This window comes from Macrotis lagotis, chromosome 3, assembly GCF_037893015.1.
Source record: "Macrotis lagotis isolate mMagLag1 chromosome 3, bilby.v1.9.chrom.fasta, whole genome shotgun sequence".
Classification (NCBI taxonomy): domain Eukaryota; kingdom Metazoa; phylum Chordata; class Mammalia; order Peramelemorphia; family Peramelidae; genus Macrotis; species Macrotis lagotis.
The window spans coordinates 280868808-280892153 of NC_133660.1; the positions used below are offsets into that span (position 1 = coordinate 280868808).

General features: G+C 46.0%; 1 protein-coding gene across 1 annotated transcript in view; it reads right to left on the minus strand.

Moving 5' to 3' along the window:
* The window catches only part of LRP5 (LDL receptor related protein 5), a 150760-nt gene that overhangs the window by 1328 nt on the left and 126086 nt on the right, over positions 1-23346 (minus strand). The window contains exons 12-22 of the mRNA XM_074230900.1: positions 18764-19087; positions 17247-17446; positions 14657-14865; positions 12531-12721; positions 11019-11228; positions 9859-9984; positions 8419-8655; positions 5501-5611; positions 4803-5039; positions 3835-3974; positions 253-350 (exon numbers count right to left, since the gene is read on the minus strand). Coding sequence (XP_074087001.1) covers positions 253-350; positions 3835-3974; positions 4803-5039; positions 5501-5611; positions 8419-8655; positions 9859-9984; positions 11019-11228; positions 12531-12721; positions 14657-14865; positions 17247-17446; positions 18764-19087 — 2083 coding nt within the window. The remainder of the gene's footprint in view (positions 1-252; positions 351-3834; positions 3975-4802; positions 5040-5500; positions 5612-8418; positions 8656-9858; positions 9985-11018; positions 11229-12530; positions 12722-14656; positions 14866-17246; positions 17447-18763; positions 19088-23346) is intronic.

The following is a 23346-nucleotide window of genomic DNA, read 5'->3' on the forward strand; positions in this document are numbered from 1 at the left end:
AAGTCCTCCGAGTTTCTGTCCAGTTCCACATCTATGATCCTATTAGACCATCAATCTGACTTGAGGATTCATCCATGAACTGAGAACCAGGAGCCTGTATTTCAGGCCCACGGCCACCATGACCTTGCGGGTGACCTTGAGCATCTCAATGGTCTCCCTTTCCTCCTCTGGCCGCAAGACCCCCTACTCTGTCATCTGTCAGGTGTGTGTTGCCACAGTTCCACCAATAGAATTGGGAGGATAACCACACACCTGTATGATCTCGTGGTCGAAGGAATGTTTGAAGAGTAGAACATCTCCGTGTTGTACAAAGAGCGGTCAGTGGCGGGAGAAGGAGGAGGGTTCAGGATCTGGGGAGAGAAAGAACCAGAAGCTCAACATCTCCCTCATTACATAGCTTCCCTCCATGCCCCATGAGTTGGCCACCATGACGTTTTGCTTTAGTTCACCCAAATCCCAAGAGGACTGAAGAGAAGGTTCTAACCCAGAAGTCACACATGGACTTCCACACCATGTGCCATTCCTAAAGATGGAAGGCTGAACTCTCCAAGTCTTCATCATTAAGAATCATTGGGGGGGGGGGGGAGGCAGCTAGGTAGTGCAGTGGATAGAGCATCGGCCCTGGAGTCAGGAATATCTGAGTTCAAATCTGGCCTCAGACATTTAATAATTGCCTAGCTGTGTGGCCTTGGGCAAGCCACTTAACCCCATTGCCTTAAATAAAAAAAAAATCATCAATAGGAAAAACCCTCCCCAGAAGTGATCAAAACCAACAGCCATAAATTAGCATTATAGATTTAGAGGACATCTAGTCGAGGGGTTCCTAATACCTAGCAGAGGAAATTATGGAGAGATGCCAGAGAAGCCATGAACTTGGATGCAGAAAGAATTATGTGTCTATTTTCATTGATCTCTTCTAAAATTTGGCATTTCTTTTAATTATAATTTTTTTTTGTCTTGTGTTTGTGGGGCAATAGGGTTAATTGACTTGCCCAAAGTCAGACAGCTAATAAGTATTAAATGTCAGAGGCCAGATTAAAACTCAGGAACTCCTGACTCCAGGGTTGGTGCTCTATCTACCAAGCCACTAGCTACCTCCAATTATGAATTTTTTTTTTTTTTAGTTTTTGCAAGGCAATGGGGTTAAGTGGCTTGCCCAAGGCCACACAGCTAGGTCATTATGAAGTGTCTGAGGCCGGATTGAACTCAGGTCCTCCTGACTCCAGGGCCGGTGCTCTATCCACTGCACCACCTAGCTGCCCCCAACTATGAATTTTTGTAAAAGATCCAGAACTTCACTTAAAGAAGACATCCATGGTGCAGTTAAAGAAGACATCCATGGGCCTCAGTTTCTGTATCTGTAATAGATGACTTCAAAGATCTCTTGAGCTTTTCTAATCTGAGTTTTCATTAAGCTATCAATCTATCATTATGCATTTATTGAGTTTTAATTAAGCTAAATCAATCAATCAATTACTATGCATTTATTCTGAATTTTAATTAAGAGGATGATATTGGACAAATTACTTAACCCCATTGCCTTGCAAAAATCCAAAAAAAAAAAATAAATTGAAATTATTTGTCCTTCATTGTCGAAGAAGACCATGGCATTAGGTAGGTGATGTATGATAAGCATGGGAATTAGATTTGAGTGAGGGGGGGTGGTGCTAAGTCACCAGCCTCACTTTCTCCTCCACAATTATCTAAGTCCAATGACCAGAAAGGAATCAGGAGATGGCCCTGAGTAGGAGGCTATCAGGGTTAAGAGACTTTCCCAAGGTCAGCCAGCTAGTAAGTGACTGAGGCTGCATTCAAGCTCCTGTCCTGACTCCGAGACCAGTCTAATCAATCATTCAGTCAATCACTATGCATTTATGAAGAGGATACTTAACTAGGTTGAGCACAGTATGAACTAGACATTAGAGGAACAAAGACAAAACAAAATATCACTGCCCTCAAGAAGCTTCCGCTCTTTTGAAAAAACAACACAAATTTACATCAATAGTTCTGAAAAGACACAAAGTAGATACTTTCAGGGGCACCAGAGTGCACCGAGCCCCTACCTGGACTGAGAAAGACTCATGATCCTGAGTTAATATCCAGCCTCTGACACCTCCTAGCTGGGTGACCTTGGGCAAGTCACTTCACCCTGTCTGCCTCAGTTTCCTCAGCTGTCAAATAATCTGGAGAAGGAAATGGCCAACTACTCTGTTATCTCTGCCAAGAAAACCCCAACTGGGGTCATAAAGAGTCATACATGACTGAAAAATGACTAAAAAAATGCTTAAGTTGGTTTAGGAAGGGAGAAAGTGCTCAAGGAATTAGGGGATGGGGAGGTGGGCAGGGGTGGTCCATGGCTTTGGACAGAATGGAGCACTTGAACTGGGTTTTGAAAAGAACCAGGAAGGGGCAGCTAGGTGGTGCAGTGGACAGAGCACGGACCTTGGAGTCAGGAGGACCTGAGTTCAAATTTGACCCCAGACACTTAATAATTGCCTAGCTGTGTGACCTTGGGTAAGTCACTTAATCCTATTGCCTTTCAGAGAGAGAGAGAGAGAGAGAGAGAGAGAGAGAGAGAGAGAGAGAGAGAGAAGAACCAGGGATTCCAAAAGGCAAAGATGAAGTAGAAATACATTGCAGGCATGGGGGCAGCCTAGGCTAGAGCATATGATGAGAGATGGTATTTTATATGTGATCTGAGATAAACATGCCAGAACTAGAGAGAATGGAAGAAAGTCCAAGAGAGAACAAGAGGGACTGTCCCCAGTCCATCCTGGCATTGCTCTCTAGCCATGGCCTGGGATTGGCAGGCATATTCAAGATCTCTGTCAACGTCTACTTCCTTCGAATCAGCCTCCTAGCCAACATCAACAGGGGTTCTTTAGATCTTGTCAAACTCCCAACCATTGTGTCCATATTGGTCACTTCCTTTGGAGAGCGGTGGCAGTTTGGGGACCAAGCCTTCTCTGCCTTTGGGAGCTCAAATATCTGAGCCCACTTTCTAGGTCGTGTCCACTTCCTGATTATTGAATATCCTAGCTGAGAGGCGCCAGACCCTTGAGAACATCATGTTTGATGGAAGGGAAGGAAAGGGCCTGGTTCAAGACTACAGCAAGTCAGGGGCCAGGGGCAGCACTGGGAACCAGGAATCCAACATACTAACATTTTGGATCTCCCCAATGTGGAGGGTCATTCCTTCTGATCCTGCTTGTTAGCACTTATCTTCATTCTTTGTCACATAAGACCCTGGGCTTGGCAGACCTGCCAATAGTGGCTGTGTGACCTTGGCAAAGCCAGGCTTCTTCCCTGGGCACCATAATTGCCAGTGTCATCTCTGGCTTCAAGTGATCCATTTAGAGAGTGCAGGTAGCTTTCCACTCTGCCCCTACTCTCTCTCCACCTCCAGCACAGAGAAGCTTCTGGAAAGCATGAATTAGGTCATTTCTTTGTCATTACATTCTCAAGGCCAAGAACCATTCTCTGCACGTGAAGATTTAGTGAATGCTTGTGAACTGAATGGAACATTGGAAGTTGTGCTGAGTAGTGAGAGAGAGGATTGATGGAAAGTCAGAAGACCGGGCTTTGGAAGAAAAGAGGCAGGAAGAAAGGGACAAATGAAAACTATAGACGAATATAAAGAGGGGGCAGAGAGAAGAAAAGAAAAAGGAGTTCAAGAAGAGCTCTGCCCTAATACGGCAACTCTGCCTTGGGTTTTTGACTCGGTCTTGTCTTCCCTTCTGGGAAGGGGAGGTGGGGAAGCTATGAGAAGAGGCCACCAGCCCAGCTCTGCTGCTACTCCTTCTCTGCCCCCCCCCCAGCATATCTTCCACTCACCTGTGGATATAAAGTGGCTTTAGTGCTAGATGAGCTGCTAGAGGAGGCCCCGGTGACATGGTTCCGATCGTAGAGGGGCAGGCCGCTGCTGCCCCCCATGAGGCTCATAGAGCTGATCATGGATTTGCCACAGGAGATGCCTGGAGAGGGCCAAGGGAAAGAAGGTGAGCTAGGGAGCTCCCAAATCCTGGGACATACACACCCTTGGTGTGACCTGTGCTTCCTGGCTGCTAGAGAGGGGATGGGGAGACCTTGCCAAACCCAGAATCTCTGAATTGGATCAGATGTCAAAGGTCATCAAGACCAGCCCATCCTGACCAACAACAGTCTTGACAGCCAGGTCATCCAGCCTTGGCATGATGACTTGGGTGGGGGGCAAGGGGTACTGTGGAACCCCCAAGACATCTCCCTCTCCCCCATTGGACAGCCTTCCTTTGCTTCAACTCTCTTCCTGAGACAGAGTCTACATTTTTTCTGCAATTTCCATCCATTACTCCTAATTCTTACTGTGGAAGCCAAACAATCCCTCTTCCACATGACAGCCCTTTGGTAATTGGAAGTTAGTTGATGCCTTCTCTTCTCCAGTCTAATCATTCTCAGATTCCTCAGCTGATTCGCATGTGGGATACACACCACCCTATCCTCATTCCATGATCCAGAACAGAATACAATGCTCGAAGCTTGGTCACCACCCCCTACCACAACTATAGGAATGTTCTCTAGGGAATGCATCCTCTATTCCACAACATTCAACAAAGTAGTGTTACTATTCCTCCCACCACCATCCAAAGACCATGGAAAGTTGGGTTGGTCTAAATAATAGCACAAATAGTATTGCCAACTGACATTTGATCATTGATTTGAATGATTTGATCACTGATCTGAATGGATCACTGATTTGAAATCACTGATTTCAAGCATAAAGATCATCGGATGTTCATTCTTTCATATGATCTTCTCATCCCTACCTGTAAAGGTTCCATGCTGAGAACTCCCAGGGGCTATGAAATTGAGGGGAACATGAGGAGTGCCACTGACGTATTCATGGGGAAATGGCCCACTGGCCCCTGCGTATCGTTGGCAGACCACTCTCTGGCAAACAAAATACATCCCTCCCATCACAAAGAGGGAAAGGATGATCCCGATGACAGGGCCGATGGCATTACTGTGAGGGGGTGGGTCGTCAGAAGGGGGCTTTGTTATTTCTGCCAAAAAAAAAAAAAACACAACAAAACAGTCATTGGGACTTCAAAAGCAATGGAATTATCCTGGGTATAGAAAGATGTAATACACTTGGTCTAGCTCTATGAAAAGTCTGGAATCCAGGGAATTTGGGCCATGAAAGGAGATCACCTTAGGCCCTTGTCCCTCCACATTTTATTTAGTTTAGTGAATCAATCATTAGAGAGGCCTATGGTGGGGTAGGCTGAGAGAGGCCTTTGGAGCCTAGGAAGACCTACAATCAAATCTTCTCCTCTGATATGTGATGGTGGCTCCCCCTGGGCAGGTCCAGCTCCAATCTAATCAATCAATCACAGAAACTGAGAGACCAAAGGAACCCTCAGTTCAAACTACACCGAAAGGGAATCCCTATTTTAATAGAACTGATACCCAATATCTCCACCACCCACTCATGATGACTGACCTCCCCCTGAGGCCCACTCACCACACAGGAGCTCGTCGGAGCCATCCATGCAGTCTGGGAAGGAGTCACACTGTTGCTTGATGAGGATGCATTGGCCACTGGCGCAACGGAACTGGTTGGGCAGGCAGATGGCTGGGTGGGGAGCAAAGCCAAGATGAAGAAATGAGCTAGACTTTCATTTTTGTCTTTCAATAAACATCATTAAATGCTGTTGGCTCAGTGTTGGGCAGTCTGCTCCTGTCATCATGGAGCTTACACTCTGTTCCTGCATGGGGTAGTTGAAAGGGTAATCTCTGTCAGATCCCATGGCCTTTTCTCCTCCTCATCCTTTTTTTTTTGTTTGTTTATTTGTTTAGTTTCTTTTGCAAGGCAATAAAGTTAAATGACTTGCCCAAGGTCACACAGCTAGGCAATTATTAAGTGTTGAATATGGATTTGAACTCAGGTCCTCCTGAGGGCCTGTGCTCCATCTACTGAGCCACCTAGTGGCCCCCTTCTCATTCTTTCTTAACATCCTCTAACACTATTGATCCCCCTCATCTTCTCCAGATTCACTTTGCTCTAGGTCTTTGAGATATCTCTCCCTTCTTTGCCTCTTCATCCATATTATATGTACAAATCCATGAGTATCTCACAGGTGAGAGTTGGGCGAAGGCAGGCACCAAAGGTAGATGAGCATCCCACCGCTGCCCCTCTTGAAAAGCTAAATGACCCATTTAGCCACAGATTTCTTAATCACACACCCTCAGACCAATAATGAGAATTCTGGGCAGTGTTGACTAGGCTGAACACCACTAACAAAAATCTCAATTATTTTCCCTATGAAAGGGAATGAGGTCAAAGGCTTTCTCTCTAGTCATCTGTTTCCCAGATAATGAAGCTATATAATTTAGAACTTGGAAGGCAAGAGCCCCAGTCTCCTGATAGGCTAAGGTCAAGGTCCAACACTCTCCAGTAGACATGCCAGGCCAGGAAGAAGTATAGGCTGTCCAAGCAACCCCAGCATTGCATGAAACCCGTGAGTAAAAAAGACCCTTTCACCAACACAAAATGATCCGTTTTATAGTTTGTTTGTTTTTTAAAAAAGGATGAGCATGGGAGGTCCCTCTCAGAAATGATAGCTTCTTGAGCCAATTTAGAAATGGAGAGAAACACCCAAGGGGTTGGGGAAAAGCTGGGCAAAGTGTCCATTTGCTCTTATGGCCAGCTGGGAAAAAAGGGAGAGAGGAGGTGGGAGTGGAGGAAGTGGCAACTGCTCCATCTAGCAGGAGATGGTCTGGGGAGCCAACAAAGGGTGGTGGGCAGGAGGCTGAAGGTGAGGGAGGAGTGAGGAAAGCTTGACAAATATAGACCGGGGGAAGGTCTCTGGTGACCGAGTGTTGGAGACAGTCTGAGGGGAGAATGGGGAGGGTTCACAGGGACTTGGGGACATCCCATCTGGAACATCCAGAGCAGAACAATTGCTTCCCTGCCAAGAGTTTCCTTTTCTCCCAACTGTCAAGGTTTTATGAGGGAAAAAATGGACCAGTTCCTTCCCGTGTCTGAGTTTTAGTTCCTCCTCTGCCAGATGGGAGAGGATGCCACAATCCCTATTGGCTACATCAATGTCATTGGGTTCTCCAGAGCAGAATGGGCTCAATGAAACATTGATTTAGGGTGAAAAGAGACCTTAGGGACCATGAGTACAATTCTCTTTTTTTTACCAATGATAAAATTGAGGCTCTGAGGGTCAGTCAACCTCTTCATTATGCATTACCTTGCTGAAAGGAAATGGGTTCAAATAACTAAGCAGCTGGAAATCCCATGCCTTCACTACAGGAGATGGAGAGGAAATGTTCTCCACCCTTTCCTCCGAGAGCCCACTGGATCTTCAGGCCAGTTTTCATGTATTGGGACCAGGAAGGAGGGAGGTGGGGGCAGGGCACATTTCTGAAAAATCTCAACTAGGGAAGTAAGTGCTAAAGGTTGGGGGGGGGGGCTGGGTTTGAATAGGATTACAATATTAAGATTTAATGAAACTGGAATTCCTTTGGGGTTGGGGTGTGGATTGCAAGTTTCTTGCCATAGAATTTTGTTTTTTCTTTTTGAAGGGATCTGTGACTTTCTCAATGTTGGTCTCTTGGGAGGATGTTGTCTCTGCCAATGAGATGGGCTCCTGCTCTTCAAAGTTAGAGACCCCACTTTCCTGGGGTACTGTCTTGCCCAGGGTCACAGCAGGATTTGAACCCAGGGCTTCTGGACTAAGCAGCCAGTTCTCTAGCCCATTCCACAACTCCCTGCTTTACAAGGGACATCATCAACAATCACTGTGGCTGGAACAAAATCACCAGTTGACCCATACCTGCTGTGCCAAGCTAGAGCTGGGTGCCACTCATGTTCTGGCCCCTTTACCTCCTAGCAACAGTCACTGTGATGCTGTTGTCCTTCAAGAATTTAAAAAACAGAACTGAAGTTTTCTTTGATTGTAATTATTCACAAGCAACCTGACCATGCAGCTTCTTGGCTCATGAACCTTCAATGGCTACCTATTGCCACTGACCCCCTCAGGTAGGCACTGGAAGTCCTTCATGATCTGCCTGTAGTCAACCTTTACAGATTTGGATTTAACTGATACTCCCCCCCCACAACTTACGCACTCTTCTGGAGACCCTTGCTCTTTCCTGAATTTAAGATTCCACCTCCCACCACCATGCCTTTGTAAGATTGTCTGCCTATCTGAAGTCTGACAGGCCCTCCTTCCTCAGTTTAGCTATCTCCCACACACCCTTCCTATGTCCCCTGATCATCAGGGGCAAAAGCAGAAGATTCCTGAGGGCAGGGACCCTTTCATTTTAGTGTTCCCAGCCCCCCATGAATGCAGATGGGGTTCTAAGGGGCGCAGGGTGGGGAATGTCCCTAGGTTCCCTGTGGCAACCTGGGGCTGCAAGACAGCAACATACCATCACAGTCAGCTTCATCAGACTTGTCCTGGCAATCGATCTCTCCATTGCACCGCCACCGGAGGTCGATGCACTGGCCCTTCTCACACTGGAACTGGGCGGCCGAGCAGACTGGGCAGTTGGTTTCATCGCTCTGATCATCACACTCTGAGAAGCCGTCACATCTCCACGCCATTGGGATGCAGTCGATCTCCCCCGTGGCACATGTGAACTGGTCTGGGGAGCATGTTGGTGGCTCTAGGGAGAAGACACCAAGGAAGCCAGCAGTTAGGTGGTCATTCTGGCTCAAATGGGTCTCTCTTGAATGGCTGGATGATTATTTTTACTGTCTATATAAATAAGGATATACCCATCAAATATATATGCACAGATTTGGATTGTTCACATGTATATGAACGTATGGCTATATAGATCATTTCGCCCTATAAAAACACAGACTTATACACACAAAAAAGAGTTGAGATTGGTGATTTCATTGGTTAAAGAATGTCTGGTGAGGAGACTTCCCCCTCCCCCAATGGAGGGAGGCACCTTCTCTGCAATGTATTGGCTTGACAGACATGAAGGGACTTGCCCAGGGTCACACAGCTAGTAGGGATCTGAAACACAATCTGGGTTTTTTTTTGGGGGGGGGGACATTGTTGGCAGTGGAGTTAAGTGACTTGCCCAAGATCACAAAGCTAGGTCGTTATTAAGAATCTGGATCACATTTGAATTCAAGTCCTCCTGACTCCAGAACTGATGCTCTATCCACTGCACTACCTAGCTGCCCCTCTGAAACAGAATTTAAACTCAGGTTTTCCTGACTCCAAGTCCAGAAGAGAATCAGCTGAAGAGACTTGAAACTGGGAGAAGAAAAGGCCATTTCAATGGGGACCCGAGGGCCCATTTCAATATATTGGAAGGAACATCAAATGGAAGAGATAGTGACTTCGTACTGTTGGGCTCCGGGAAGAAGAAGAGAAAGTGAGGATTCAGATCAATGGAAGGAAAAGTTTCCCAGCCATTAGAGCAATTCCGAGGCATGATGGGACCATGGGCTGGTGAAGCAAAGGAGCAGCTAGTGGTTCAGAGCTGGCTCAGACTAGTTATGCTGAGCCTGAAGAGCTCTCTCTCCATCTCTGTCTGTCTGTCTGTCTCTCTCTGTCTCTCTTTGTCCCCCTCCGTCTCTCTCTCTCTCTGTCTCTGTCTGTCTGTCTGTCTGTCTGTCTGTCTCTCTCTCACACACACACACACACACACATTGGGTGTTTCAGATGCTTGTTGACATCTTCAAGGGTTCATGTGATCCTTAATTTGGAGGTCACTGAAGGCAATCATCTCATTTTATAGATGAGGAAACTGAGGCATGGAGAGGTTTAAGGACATCAACTAAGGTTCAAGGAGTCAGTCAGCATCACCAGTATCCTTAGAAGGTAAGTAAAATGGCTCAGGACCCACCTCCACACGTCAAGAGGTTCTGTAACAGGACCAGGTGGACGGGGCAGGAGCACCTTGGTGTCCCATCGCCTTTGGCAATGCAGATGTGTGAGCAGCCTCCATTGTCTCGGGAACATGGGTGAGCAGCTGCAGAAAGGAAAAGACCAAAAAGGGTTCAGGGGAGCATCCTTCCTTTAAAGGGTTATCTACTGACCTGTCCCCCTCCAGACAACAGGTTTCAATGGTGACTCCGGGACCTGTCCCCATTCTACGTCTCCAGCAAGGAGTGTAATAGTGAGAACAGTGGACTTGAAATCACAACGTCCAGAGCTACAGACACCAGCTAACTAACCACCCTCCACTTCAGTCACCCTTCAGTGTAAAATGGCAACACTAAACAGCCCTCACCCCCAGGGTTGTAGGGAAGATCAAATGAGAACACCAGTAGGATGCACATTGCAAAGTGTTCTTACAGTTCAATGCTAAGCCTGGAAGCCAACTTTGTTATGGAAGGCCCATGGCCCCATTTCTCTTATGAGGTTGGCGGGATATTATTATGGGACAACTGGGCTACGGCAGTGGATAGAGCTCCAGAGCCGGAGTCAGAAAGACTCATCTTCCTGAGTTCAAATGCAGCCTCAGAGGCTTTCCAGATGAGTGACCCTGGGCAAGTCACTGTACCATCTGCTTCAGTTTCCTCATCTGTAAAATAAACTAGAGAAAGAAATGATAAACCCCTCCAGGACCTTTGCCAAGAAAACCCCAAGTAGGATCACAGAGAGTAGGGCATGACTAAAATAATGACAGATCAACACAAAGAACATTATTACATTTTACATAGGAGAAGATAGTAACAAGAAGACTCATAAGGTTTACAAAGCACTTTTCATGCGTTTGATCACTTGAGTCTCACAACAATTGGATGAGGATCAATCTCAGATGAGGAAACTGAGGCAAACTGAGGTGAAGTGGCTCACTCAGGATTACTCAGGTCTTCCAGATTCCGGTCCAGTGGGCTGTCTATAATGCCACCAGCTGCCTAGTGACCACAGGATGTCCATCAGAAATGGACTTGAAGGATCATCTTGTTCAAACTCTTCATTTTACAGATGAAGAAACTGAAGCCCCAAGAAGGAAACAGAAAAGAGGCTGGAACCCATGACCTGCCAGGGTCATCTTACCAAATTCCTCCATGTTGACCTCCTCTACAGCATGGATCCCAGTGAGGTGAGAGATCCGTCCCTGGATTCGAGTCCTTTTGTAGCCACTGGTCTTCTCTATCCGCTCAATCATCTGCTGTTGACGATCAACCCAATACAGGTGGTTGCCCAACACGGTCAGGCCCATTGGCTGCACGATGTTGGAGTCTTCCAGAGTTACCCGATTTGCTCCTGAAAGAGATGGGGGTCATACAATAGAGGATGCCCTGGCAGATGGTCTGTAGCTTGGCTTTGCCAAGTTCCTAAGCCATAAGGTCTAAGAGGCAGACAGGGAAAGCCAATGCCCTCTACCTTATGAAAGCATGGCCTAGGGGAGAAGCAGTTGGTCAAATGATCAATTCTTACTGATCAATCAATAATCCTTTATTAAGAACTTACCAAGGGCTAGAAATGTTTTTGAAGAAATGGGTCAACGAACCCAGCAGTGGAATGATGGTTGTCCTCAGCATCAGTCTCTAATAGGTGTACCCAATCCCTAGCAGCCCATTTGTTGTTATGCTTATGGGGGTGTGGGTTGCATTGCAGTTCTGAAAGGGTATTGAATTCTGTATGAGGTCCCTGAGGAGTTTTTGTTGGATGATGCTACCCAGAAGAGCTAAAAGGTTGGACACCCCTCATATCTCACTGAAAGATGAACTGGCCTCAGCCCCTGACCCTTGGCAGTGTGGCAAGACCCTTAGGTTCCCCCAATTCCATTAGGTAGTGGGTTTAGAAAATAATAATAATTATTCCAACATAATAGGAAGAGCATTAGTCAAAGGTGAATGGAGATGGCACCATCTCAGTTTATTTTCCTGACAATCCTTTGAGAAGGGTGCTATGGGCCTCAGAGAGTTCTCTGTCTTCTCTACAATCATACAGCTGCCAAGTATTTGCCAGGAGGCTTGAGAAACTTGCCTCAATTGAGGGGGGGGGACACAACAGAGTAGGGGTCAACCAGCTTTGGACTCCTAAATATGGTTATTCTTGCTTGGAAATATCCCAAAAGAAGGGGCATTCAGTCAAGACCCTTTCAGTCCTCAGGCAGCCCTTGAGGTGCTTAGAAATGTTTTGGAGTATGGGATTTGGAGTTATATAGCTGGCGATCACTGTGGGCACTGATCCCGAACATTGGGCATTCCCTCAACCATTGCTCTAAACTTCATCCAGGGTCATCTCCAATCATCCTGGTCCATACTGGGTTCTTGGACTCAGATGGAGGAGAAAATGACTTTACACAGCCCCACTCACTTAAATCCAACTCACATCTTCAAGAACAAAGGACGAACAACAAGTTCTAAGGCTAAATTCTGAAAACACAGTTGGCACATGATTGACACCCTCTATCCTGGTCATCTGCCAAAAGTTGATGCCCTATACAAACCGAGATGGCCCTGTCCTGAAGAAGTGAGCTTCTAATAGAAGACTTTGATGGGAGATCAAGTTAGAGCAGCCCAACCCGACAGGGGAACCAACACCTTAGGGACTGCTCACCTGATAAATCACAGCTCTCGATGCGTTTCAGGTCAGCATCCACCCAGAAGAGTTTGCCTATCTTATTGTCAACAACCAGGGCCACTGGCCGAATGAGGCCAGTGGTGAACAACACTTCCCGTTCAGTGCCGTCCAGGGCTGCCCGCTCAATCTTGGCAGCACGGTCCTGCATGTTGGTGAAGTACAGGTACCTGCCAAGGACAAAGCATGGAGGCCATCAATGAGGGCAGCCAGGGTCAGAGTTTTCTCAACAGCCAAACTGGTCTTAACAATTGGACAATGAGAATGGAAGCTCCTGAGGGCAGGGATTGTGTCATTTCTCTGCTCTGCAATTCCAGAGGTTACCTCTGAAGGTCATTTGACTCAGTATCTAAATAGTACTGGCCCTGGAGTAAGGGGTCCCTAGTTCAAATTCCATCCAACACTATTTAAGCAAGTCACTCCACCTCCCTGGACCTCGGTTTTCTCAACTGTCAAATGAAATGGTTAGAATTTGTAGACCCAAGGTCATTTTTAGATTTAGATCTATGAGAATATAACTTTATAGATGAGGAAACTGAGCCCCAGAGAAGGGAAAGAACTTTTGCCCATGATTATACAGATAGAACATGGTAGAGTCAAGATTTTAACTTGGTTTTTTTTGATTCTTAAATCTAGTTTCTTTTCATGGCATCATGCCAAAATCCAATTTAATAAGAGAAATGTTAAAGGGTAGGATGGTGGGGAGGGAGTGGAGAAGTCATGGTCTCTTTTTTTTTATGGTCTCCATCTTTAAAGATCTCTTTTTATTATTATGTCATTTTCAGTTATGTCCAACTCTCTGTGAGTCCATTTGGGGTTTTCTTGGCAAAGATACTGGAGTCATTTCCTTTAACAGCTCATTTTATACACGAGGAAAGTGACTTGGCTAGGGTGAAACAGCCAGAAAGTGTCTGAGGACAGATTTGAACTCAGAAAGATGAGTCTTCATGACTCCTGGCCTGGTGCTTGGTGCACTATGGTGACCCCTAAATGCTCTAGGGTTTATATGTGGGGGACTGAGGGAAAGGAACAATTATTTTGAAATGGGACCAGTGAGTGGGGCACTGAAGAAAGGCAGATTTTGCCTCCACACTAGGAAGAAACTCTTAAAAATCAAAGGTGTCCAATAATGGAAATATGAATAAACACTTCTCAAAGATGTTTAGAGAGTATTGCTCTGACAGGAGGGGGTTAGACTGTTAAAAGGCTCCTTCCAGCTCCCAAACAGTCATTTGGGGATGGGTTGGTAGATTCAGTCTGAGAGCTCAGCAGAATATTTTTTTAATCTTCCTGGTTGGAGAGGCCTAGATCCCATGAGCCAGGACACTCATGAACTAACATACAGCGCAGAAGCATATGGAGGGCACCTAGGTGGCACAGTGGATTGAGCAACAGACCCAGAGTCAGGAGGCCCTGAATTCAAAATTAGCCTTAGAAACTCAATAATTGCCTAGCTGTGTGACCTTGGACAAGTCACTTAACCCCATTGCCTTTAAAAAAAAAAAGAAGCATGTGAAGCTTAGTGGGATGTGACTTGCCCAAGGGACAGCTCATCACTCAGTTTGGGGGCTTGAATTTTGATGAGTAGTTTAAGAGGATCCAAAGGTGGGGTCCCAGCTCCAAGTCTAGCTTAGTACCCTCACTGGGCCAATGCCTCCTTACCTACAGGCAGAACTAACAATAAGAACTGATTATAATTAAATAAATTGCTTACACCTGCCTTGTGGCTTACACTGTGTTTCAGAGACATTATTTTCTTGGACCTTCCCAACAATACTGAGGATAAGGTACTGTTACCTTATCATCAATAGCAGGAAAAAGAAACTCAGACTTTCAGCTGAGAAATGATTTTTCCTGATATTAGTTGATATTTCTAGGACACTGGAAGGTGTGCAAAGGATATACATTATCTCATCGAAACCACTTCCCTGTGGCTTCCTGTAGAGGATTCCAAGTGTCTAGGGTAGGATTTGAACCCAGCACTCTCCACTATGCTAGGCTATCTTGAGACCAGGAAGGAAATTCCCAAGCCAGGACTCAAATCCTGGTGTTCCAATTCTCTAGCCATCCTTCCCTCCACACCATCACAGTTGTTGGTCCCTCACCCGCGTTCGGCATTCACCGCGATGGCTCTGGGTTTGTCATGGTCCCCACGAAGAACCACGCCAATGGCTTCCCCATTCAGCCGGTGCACGTTGATGGTGTTGCTGGCCTCACAGGTCCAGTAGAGGGTGTGGCTGTAAATATCGATGCTAAGGTCATGCGGCTGCTTTTCCGAATTCTGGCCTTGATTTGCAGAAGTCACAACAAAAGGCTGCAAGACAGTCAAAAGAAAGCTCAGAGCAGAAGTCATTAAAGGGGCGCCTCCTAGACAGGGTGCTCCTTGAGAGCAGGCCATGAGCTTGCTCTGAATTCTGGACTGATACCCAACTGAGCTTACACTCTACTGGGGGAGGATGTAAAATGGCCAGTGAATAGAGAATGAATGTTGAGTCCAGAAGGTCAAATTAGCCAGTTTACCTAGGTTCATATTCCACCTCTGATACTGACTAATCTTGTGACCATGGGCAAATCATTGAACCTCTCCCAGCCTCAGTTTCTCCATCTGCAAAATGGAGGTAACAATAGCACTTGTCTCACACTAGGGTTATAACATCAAATAAGATAAAGTATATGGAGAGTTTGCAATTTTCTTTCCTTTTTTTCCTCCCTCCTAACCTTCCCTTTCTTCCTTCTTCCATTCCTTCCATCCTGCCATCCACTATTGGTGCTCCACTTCCAGGTGCTCATCATATTGGCACTAGACAGCGTGGACAACCAACTGGCACAGATCACTGGACTCCTGGGTTCCCACGATCTCCCCTCAGAATTCCTGGTTGTTGAGATTATAGGCATTGGTCACTACTCCCAGCCCCATTTGCGAATCTTAAAGCATCACATGAATGTGAATTGTTATTATTGTCACAGGGATCTGGCCAATATGAGCCTTCACCGTGGAATGAGTGGACGGTCTGGTTCCTTCATTCTAATCATCTCAGATTTCAGGGAACAGATATCCCAAGGCTCCATAGGGGCTGGCAGCAGGAAGAGAACTCTGTACATGCTTGGAGAACTAGGTTTCCTTACATTTTGGAATGAAACCAATTTCATCCACGTGAGGGAACTCCTTCAATCGAGGCAGACCAGAACCTTCTCTACTATGTACAGTGCTAGGATTGTTCGGGAGCCCAGTGACAGGGTAAGTGAGCTGCCCAGGGTCACATAACCAATATGTGTCAGATCTGCTCTTCTAGATATAGCCTGGTGCTACCATGAGGTGTTCATCCATTGGGGAATGGTAGAACATACACACTACGGAGTACAAATGCAGTGGATTACTCTTGTGTTCAACAAAATGATGATGGGAGAGCTTCAGAGAAACTTGGAAAGACTCATATGAACTGATGCAAACTGGAGTAGAACCAGGACAATAATTTCTACAAGAACAACAATACTCTAAAGCTCAACAACGCGGAAAGACTTTAGCACTCTGATCCACTCAATGACGAACCATGAATCCAAAGGACTCATGATGCCCACCTGGTCGAGAGATGATAAATATAAGCTCATATTTATTTTTTGGGCGTTTTGGGGGCAAAATAAATGATATGATTAGATCTCTGAATAGGGATTTTACTTGACATAAAGGTAAACAATTTGCCTCCTTTCCCAGTAACTGTAAACTTTATCCAACTATCTAATTATTCCTCAGCCACAGGAGAGGAACTATGCCCCCCATGAAGCATATTTACTTAGAAATGTTCATAATTACTGATTTGGAGGGAAATGAGAAAGATAATTTCCCAAATTGTTCAGATGGCACTTGAAAATCTCCTAATGGGGGTGGCTAGGTGGCACAGTGGATAGAGCACCGGCCCTGGAGTCAGGAGTCCCTGAGTTCAAATCTGGCCTCAGACACTTAATAATTACCTAGCTGTGTGGCCTTGGGCAAGTCCCTTTACTCCATTGCCTTGCAAAAACTTGAAAAAAAAATCTCCTAACAGGCTTTTTCCTTTTAAGCCAGTCTGTCCCAGAAACAGCACCTCCATCCAGAGTCCTTCTGGCTATTTACACTCAACAGTTTTCTCAGTGGGGAGCATCAGTCAGACAATTAGCACTTTCTAGTCTTCCAAAGCTCCTCTCTGAGCCCCAAATTGCCATTCCTATCAATGATGATAACCAAAGAATTTCACATCTCACATAGTTCTAGCTCCTACCCCACTCCCACCCCCATGAACACCACTCTCTGATGCAGAAGCATTAGAAAACCCGAAGCCTTTGTCCATAATAAGAATCTAAATTAGAGTCAGCCAGAAAGGGTTGAGTCACACATCATGGGAGAGGCCCAGGCAGAATGACGGTCAGGACTTGGGTGAAGAGGTCTGAAGGTGTATAATGGTACCACAAAGACAAGGGCTTATTACATATGGATAAATAGCTTTATTTCTTCACTTCATCACTCATTGATAACTAGTCTTAGCCTGTGGTTGGTACCACCCTGCAGTGGAACAAACACCCGTGGAGCCAGGATGATATTCTGACATTTTCAGAGGTCACTAGCATGGACTAATGGGCTGGACCAGGAGTCAGACCCATACTGGATGATGTCACGCCCCCATGCCCATTGCCATGTCCAAACTCAATAAGCAGACTTGCCTGGGTCCCATCGTCTTTGGCCCTCTTAATGTTCTGACGGCCGTCCACCCAGTAGACGAACTTGTCCAGTGGATCATAGTCAATGGCTTTGACATTGCGCAAGCCATGGAGTGGCAGGACCACATCTGGGCTTTGCTGGTCATCTGGTATCATCCGACTGATGGCACACTTCTGACTAAACAGCAAGAAGGTTGTGGGCGCTGAAGGATGGGGTCACAAAGGGGAAAACAAAAAGTCTGGTGAGAAAAGCCAGGCTGGCGGTGCTTGTCTACCCTGGGGATACCAGTCAAGCTTCCAGCCCATTTTAAGAGATTAAAAAAGACACAGATGCCAAGTAGAACCCCCTTTGCCCTTAATGCCACCTACAGTAATATCTTCTAGTGGCTCTGACTGCAACATAGAGAGAGCCTCTTTCTTTCTTTCTTTAAACCAAAAACTCCCGTCCTTAGCTCCAGGACCAGGTGACTGGTTTTTCACTCTGACATACTTTGAGTTAAAATGCACCATAAATCCCAATCTACTCAATTCCCGGACTGGACTCTGAGCACCTTCGCCTGACTTGGGACGTCTGGGATCTGAAAGCTGACACCAGGTTGGGAAGGGCTTGTCTGGATGAATGGCCATATTTCAGAATTCTAAAGGCAGTAATTCCTGCTCGCCAACACTCCCTGGAGAACTACCTAGATTTATTCTAATCCTCAAAATGTTCATAATAAAAATTCATTAGAACCATCCAGATTGAGTCTAATCCTCAAAACCTTGAGAATAAAAAAGTTCAGGAGAACTAACTCGGTTTATTCTAATCCTCAAAATGTTCAAAATAAAAAAGAAGTTCCAGAGAACCATCTAGATTATTCATTCTAATCCTCAAAACGTTCAGAATAAAAAAGTTCAAGAAAACCAACTAGATTGATTTTAATCCTCAAAACATTCAGGAGACAAAAAGGATCATCTCCCAGGAGTTGTCCAGGATGGTTTCTCATTCAGTTCAGCATTTTTTAGCAGAGGCGCCTGGGAAATGAGGAGGAAATAAGAGGAAGCACCTACCTTCAGGGAGCTGACATTCTATTAAGATAAATATGATAATAATATGAATGTTTGAAATTCCATCTCCTGTCTTAGTGTCTTGGTGTGTGCTTCCACTAAACTGGAATATCCTTCCTCCTTCCCTCTTCCAACTGGAATCCTGAAATCCCTTCAAGGGTCAGACTTTTCTGACTCCTTCCTCTACCAAAATTACTTTGCATTTATTTTTATTTTTTCAACACACAAGTTGTGTTAAATCAAACATAAGTTCCCTGAGGGGAAGTACTGCTTCCTTTGTGTCTGTTTTCCCAGGGCATAATAATAGTGCCTGGCAAACAGTAGGTGCTTAATTGTTGAACTGAATGGCTCAGGAGATTTACTAAATCAAGAACCCTAACTCTTAAGTGGATAGGAGAACAATGCCCCTCCCAGTCACCCAGCCCTGGGGTGATTCTTGGTGAGATTGGATGAAAGGGAGTCCCAGGACATACAGCTGCAGTTTCTATGGTTCGGATCCAGCGTATAATGGGTCGCGCATCCACATTTGTAACCATTGGGGATGGCCAGGCACAGCTGCCCACAGTGTCCATTGTTCTGAACACAGTCATTCAGACCATCCTGGCGGGAAGAGTGGAAGACCAAAATGTCCATTACAAAGTCCAGCTGGCTCTGAATCAGGGTACGGTTTTTGCCATTAACCTTGTCTGCTCGTTCAATACTATGGAGATTCCAGTCGGTCCAATAGATATAGTCACTATACTGCGTCAGTCCAAATGGGTGTGGGAGGTCATCAGCGATGATGATCCTTTCTTGACCTGAAGGTTTAAATGAATATTGTGTTAGCAGTCAGACCAGAAGGAAGAAAATGCACATAAATAATAAGGAGATACCCCCAAACAATCAGAGGTGGCCAAGACAGGGATGGGCTCTGCCTGGAGGTTCAGGTGTAGACTCATTGGATGGCATCTCTCAAAGGATAGATGACTGAGTCTGCAGCAATCCTAGAGTTGTGGTTCCCAACCTGTGGCCCCGGACCTGGGTCATCTAGTCCAGACCATTCGTTTCAGCCACAGAGACATGAAAAGTCTTTTAGAAAGAGATTTTTTTTTTTTTAGAAAGATATTTTAGAGTTGAATGAGACCAGGTGGGTCAGTGAGTTCAATCTTTTCATTTCAGCAAGGAAGACCTTACTTCCAGGTGAAAGGAGGCCAGAGACTTAGATCAAGGACCATTGAGTATCATCCCCTTAGTATACAGAGAAGGAAACTGAGACCCAGAGAACGGATTTATCTAAGGCCATGTATCTGGTAAGGAAAAGTATTGGAATTTGAACTTGGGTCCCCTGGCTTCTAATCCACTGGTTTCTGCTTCATGGAAACATGCATTGCAATGGATGAAGAAAATACACAAGGCTGCCATAAATTCAGGAAAACTTTTAGATAGATCCATATTAAAGCTAACGTTATCTAAAAAATTCTAATACTATCTAGAGGAATTTATAAAGATACAGTAGAGTGTAACAGAGAGCTCAATGGATTTGTTGTCAAGAAAAGTTGGATTCTGACACTTATTAGTTGTGTAACCCTGGGCAAGTCATTTGATCTATTTGTGATCTTCCATTCCTTTGTCTGGTGAATGGAGCTATTCATAACTCAAGCAGCTAAGAGAGTGTCAGGCCTGTAGTCAGGGAGACCTGAGTTCAAATCTGAGCTCAGATATTCATTAGCTGTGTGACCCTGGGCAAGTCACTTCACCCTGTTTGCTAATCTGGAAAATAGGGATTGTAGTATCACCTACCTTCCAGAGTTGTGAGGATCAAATGAGATCATTATAAAGCCTGTCCTGTCTTAAGTACCATGTAAATGTGAGTTGCTTTTTATTATTACTATTATTGTTTTGTAAGCATTGGCCCTGGAGTCAGGAGAATCTGAGTTCAAATCTGCCCTCAGATATTCACTAACTAGGTGACCCTGGGCAAGTCACTTCACCCTAATTATCTCAAAAAAGAAGAAAAAAAGAAAAGGAAATTAACTGGTTCTGGAGTAACCAGTTCCAAAGTCCACATCTTCTGACATGAGTTGAGGGAAGGTCCTAACTTCCACCAGAGCAGAGCCAATGCTCCTATACTTCAGTGGAGGTGTAGCCATCCAAGCGTGAGTCCCAGAGAAGAAGAAATGCTCTTTTGACTCCACAAGTCAGGTTGGTAGGATGGGGCTTGGGGCTACAATACTAGGTCCAGAGCCAGGACAAAGAAATAAAAATAAGAGAGTTGCTATAGACCACCAAGGCAGAGGGAGGTACAGAAAACTTTGCACACTGTCTCCACTTCTGGATCCTAGCTCCTTGTTCAACCCCAGCACCATTCTCACAGGATGCCAGACCTCTTGGATGGCCAGATATTAGGTTATTCCCATTTTCCTGACTCCTCACACAGAGATAGAGGCTCTTTGCCCCTGGCAGGTTAGGAGGACAACTGAATATTGTCAGCCCAAAAAGGAGTGGCTCTAGGGTCATGGTGGTAACTAGCTCACAAGAGTCCTACTTTCATCCCATGTAGTCTTGGCTCAGTTCAATGTTGACCAATTCTGATCTGGAGTCCTGGGGCCGTTTCAGCAGCAGTGGCTCTGGAACCTAAGGCCTCCTTACTAACATCAGAGCTTGCCACCTACCTCTCGTGGAGGGCCGAGAGCCCCAGTGACTGCCCCGCACACCCAAGTCACACTCCCTGTGGCTACAGCCATCTGGAACACATCTGGACCCTGGACATCAATGGAGAGCCACATGGAAGACAGCTGCCGTAAAGCCCATGTGACCCATTCAAGCACAAGGGAACACCGTGCAGAGCCACCCACAGACCAGAGCCCACCAATTTAGTCTGTGGGTAAAATTCAGGTTCCTAATTTAACACGCTTGACGTGTGGCTTGCTCTAACAACCACCAGTATGGCCGGGGGAGTCGCAAGTTCTCAGGACAGAGTCAGAGAGACGCTGGCTCCTCCGTTGCCACTGACCTTGAGGAGCTAAGACTCCCATGCAAGTCACTAACCCTGGGTCTCAATTTCTCTTCTGTAAATTATCTCATCTGATTCTCACCACAACACTGGGAGGGAGGTGCCATTATTATCCAGGTGAGGAAACTGAGGCAGGCGTCAGATTTGTATGTCCAGATGTGCGTGTGTGAGTGCAAGCCTGAGTGAATGTGTGTTTAAGTGTGTGTGTTCTGCATGGACCCAGAGGACAGGGCAGTGGCAGAGGGCACAGAACTGCAATCAGGACAACATGAGTTCAGATTTTGTCTCATCCACTTGCTGAGTGATGCAGGGAATCTTCTCCTGTCTCAGCCCCCATTTCCTCTTCCCTAACAGACACAGCTCTCGGCCCCTTCGGTGCTAACTCTCTGGTCCTATACTACAGACAGAATGATGGATGGCAGCACCAAAGATGCCAACTGAGGCAGAATGACCAGAGCAGACTTCATCCTCAGCAGGAGAGCCACAAATCCCTGAGGAGGAAGCAGGGGCTTCTCCTCCAGGAGGAATTCAGGCCAAAGCTTGATGAGGAGCCTTGACTGGGCACCCCAGAGGGGTGTCAGGCCCAGGTTGGACCAGATGTCGCTAGGTGCCAGCTTGGGAATACTGGGAAACACCTAACCGTCAGAACAAAGGGCATCAATAAAAAAGAGAGCCAGACAGACCCAGAGAAGAGTCTGGCCTCTGGCTAGAAACAGCTTCTCAGAATTCCCTTTTAAGCAATTCACTAATTCAACAACTCACACTTAAAGAGCACCTTACAATTTATAAAGCCTTATCTCAGAGGAGGCATGTGACATATACAGGTAAATAATAATCATCCCCATTCTCCAGCTGAGAAAACTGAGGCTCAGAGATTAAAATGACTTGTCTAACATCACTCATTTAGCAAGTGGCAGAGTCAGGACTCAAAGACAGATCTTTGGAGAGAGCTAGGAAGGTGCAGTGGGTAGGTCACTGGCCTTGGAGGCAGAAGGATCTGAGTTCAAATCAAGGAATGTGCAGTTGGAGCAGTCCATCAATAAGCATCTATGAAGCACCTACTCTATGTTGTGTTGGGATGCAGAAATGATGCCTTCTCTCCAAGAGCTCCCTGTCTGCTGGGGAAGAAAAGACAAATGGCAGAGCAGCAGAAGACACAGAACTGATGGAAACAATTTAGGCAGACTATCACGGCTGACAGAACCATGGAGACTGTCCTTGGGACCAGTAATGTCTGAAGTTGATGAGGCCAGTCCTATCCATGAGCCTCCTGCTCAAGCCAGCAGGGAGACTCTGACCTTGGACATTTGAGGAAATGGGCTCAGATCCACAGTCATAAAGCTGGTGTCACAGGCAGGATTTGAACACAAGTCTTTCAGATTACAAATCAAAGCACTCTGCTGCTATCAAAACCTCCCAGAAAATAGGGGATCTCGGGGCAGCTAGATGGCACAATGGATAGAGCATCGGCCCTGGAGTCAGGAGGACCTGAATTCAAATCTGGCCTCAGACACTCATAATTATCCAGCTGTGTGGCCTTGGGGAAGTCACTTAACCCCACTGCCTTGCCAAAAGAAAAAACTATTAAAAAAAAGAAAATAGGGGATCTCCCTGGATTGAGAGGAGACAACAGGGAGGCTCAGAGGAAGAAGCCCCAACATCTGGACCTGGCTCCATCATTAGGTCCTCTCTGGGCCTCCCTCCTCTGCCCTATGAATATGCAGTGAAAAGAGCACTGGTGTTGGCAACAGACAGAGTGGATACACATGGCCGGCTGCATCTCTTCCGGTCCTCACTGACCGGTGACCTAAGTAGATTTCTTAGCCTCCCTGGGACTCAATTCTCTCATCTGAAAAATGAGAAACTCAGCCCAGACCCAGAGTTCTGTCATCCAAGAAATCAAACTGACCTGGACCTTAGGGACCAGCCAGTGAAGGAAGCCCTTAGATTTGTGAGATGTAAAGTCCCATGAGAGTGCAGGTGACCTGGCCAGGCGATGGCCTAGCTCTAAATCTTCAAATCTTACCAATCTCAGATTGGATCTTAGAGGTCACTCTCCAGAGA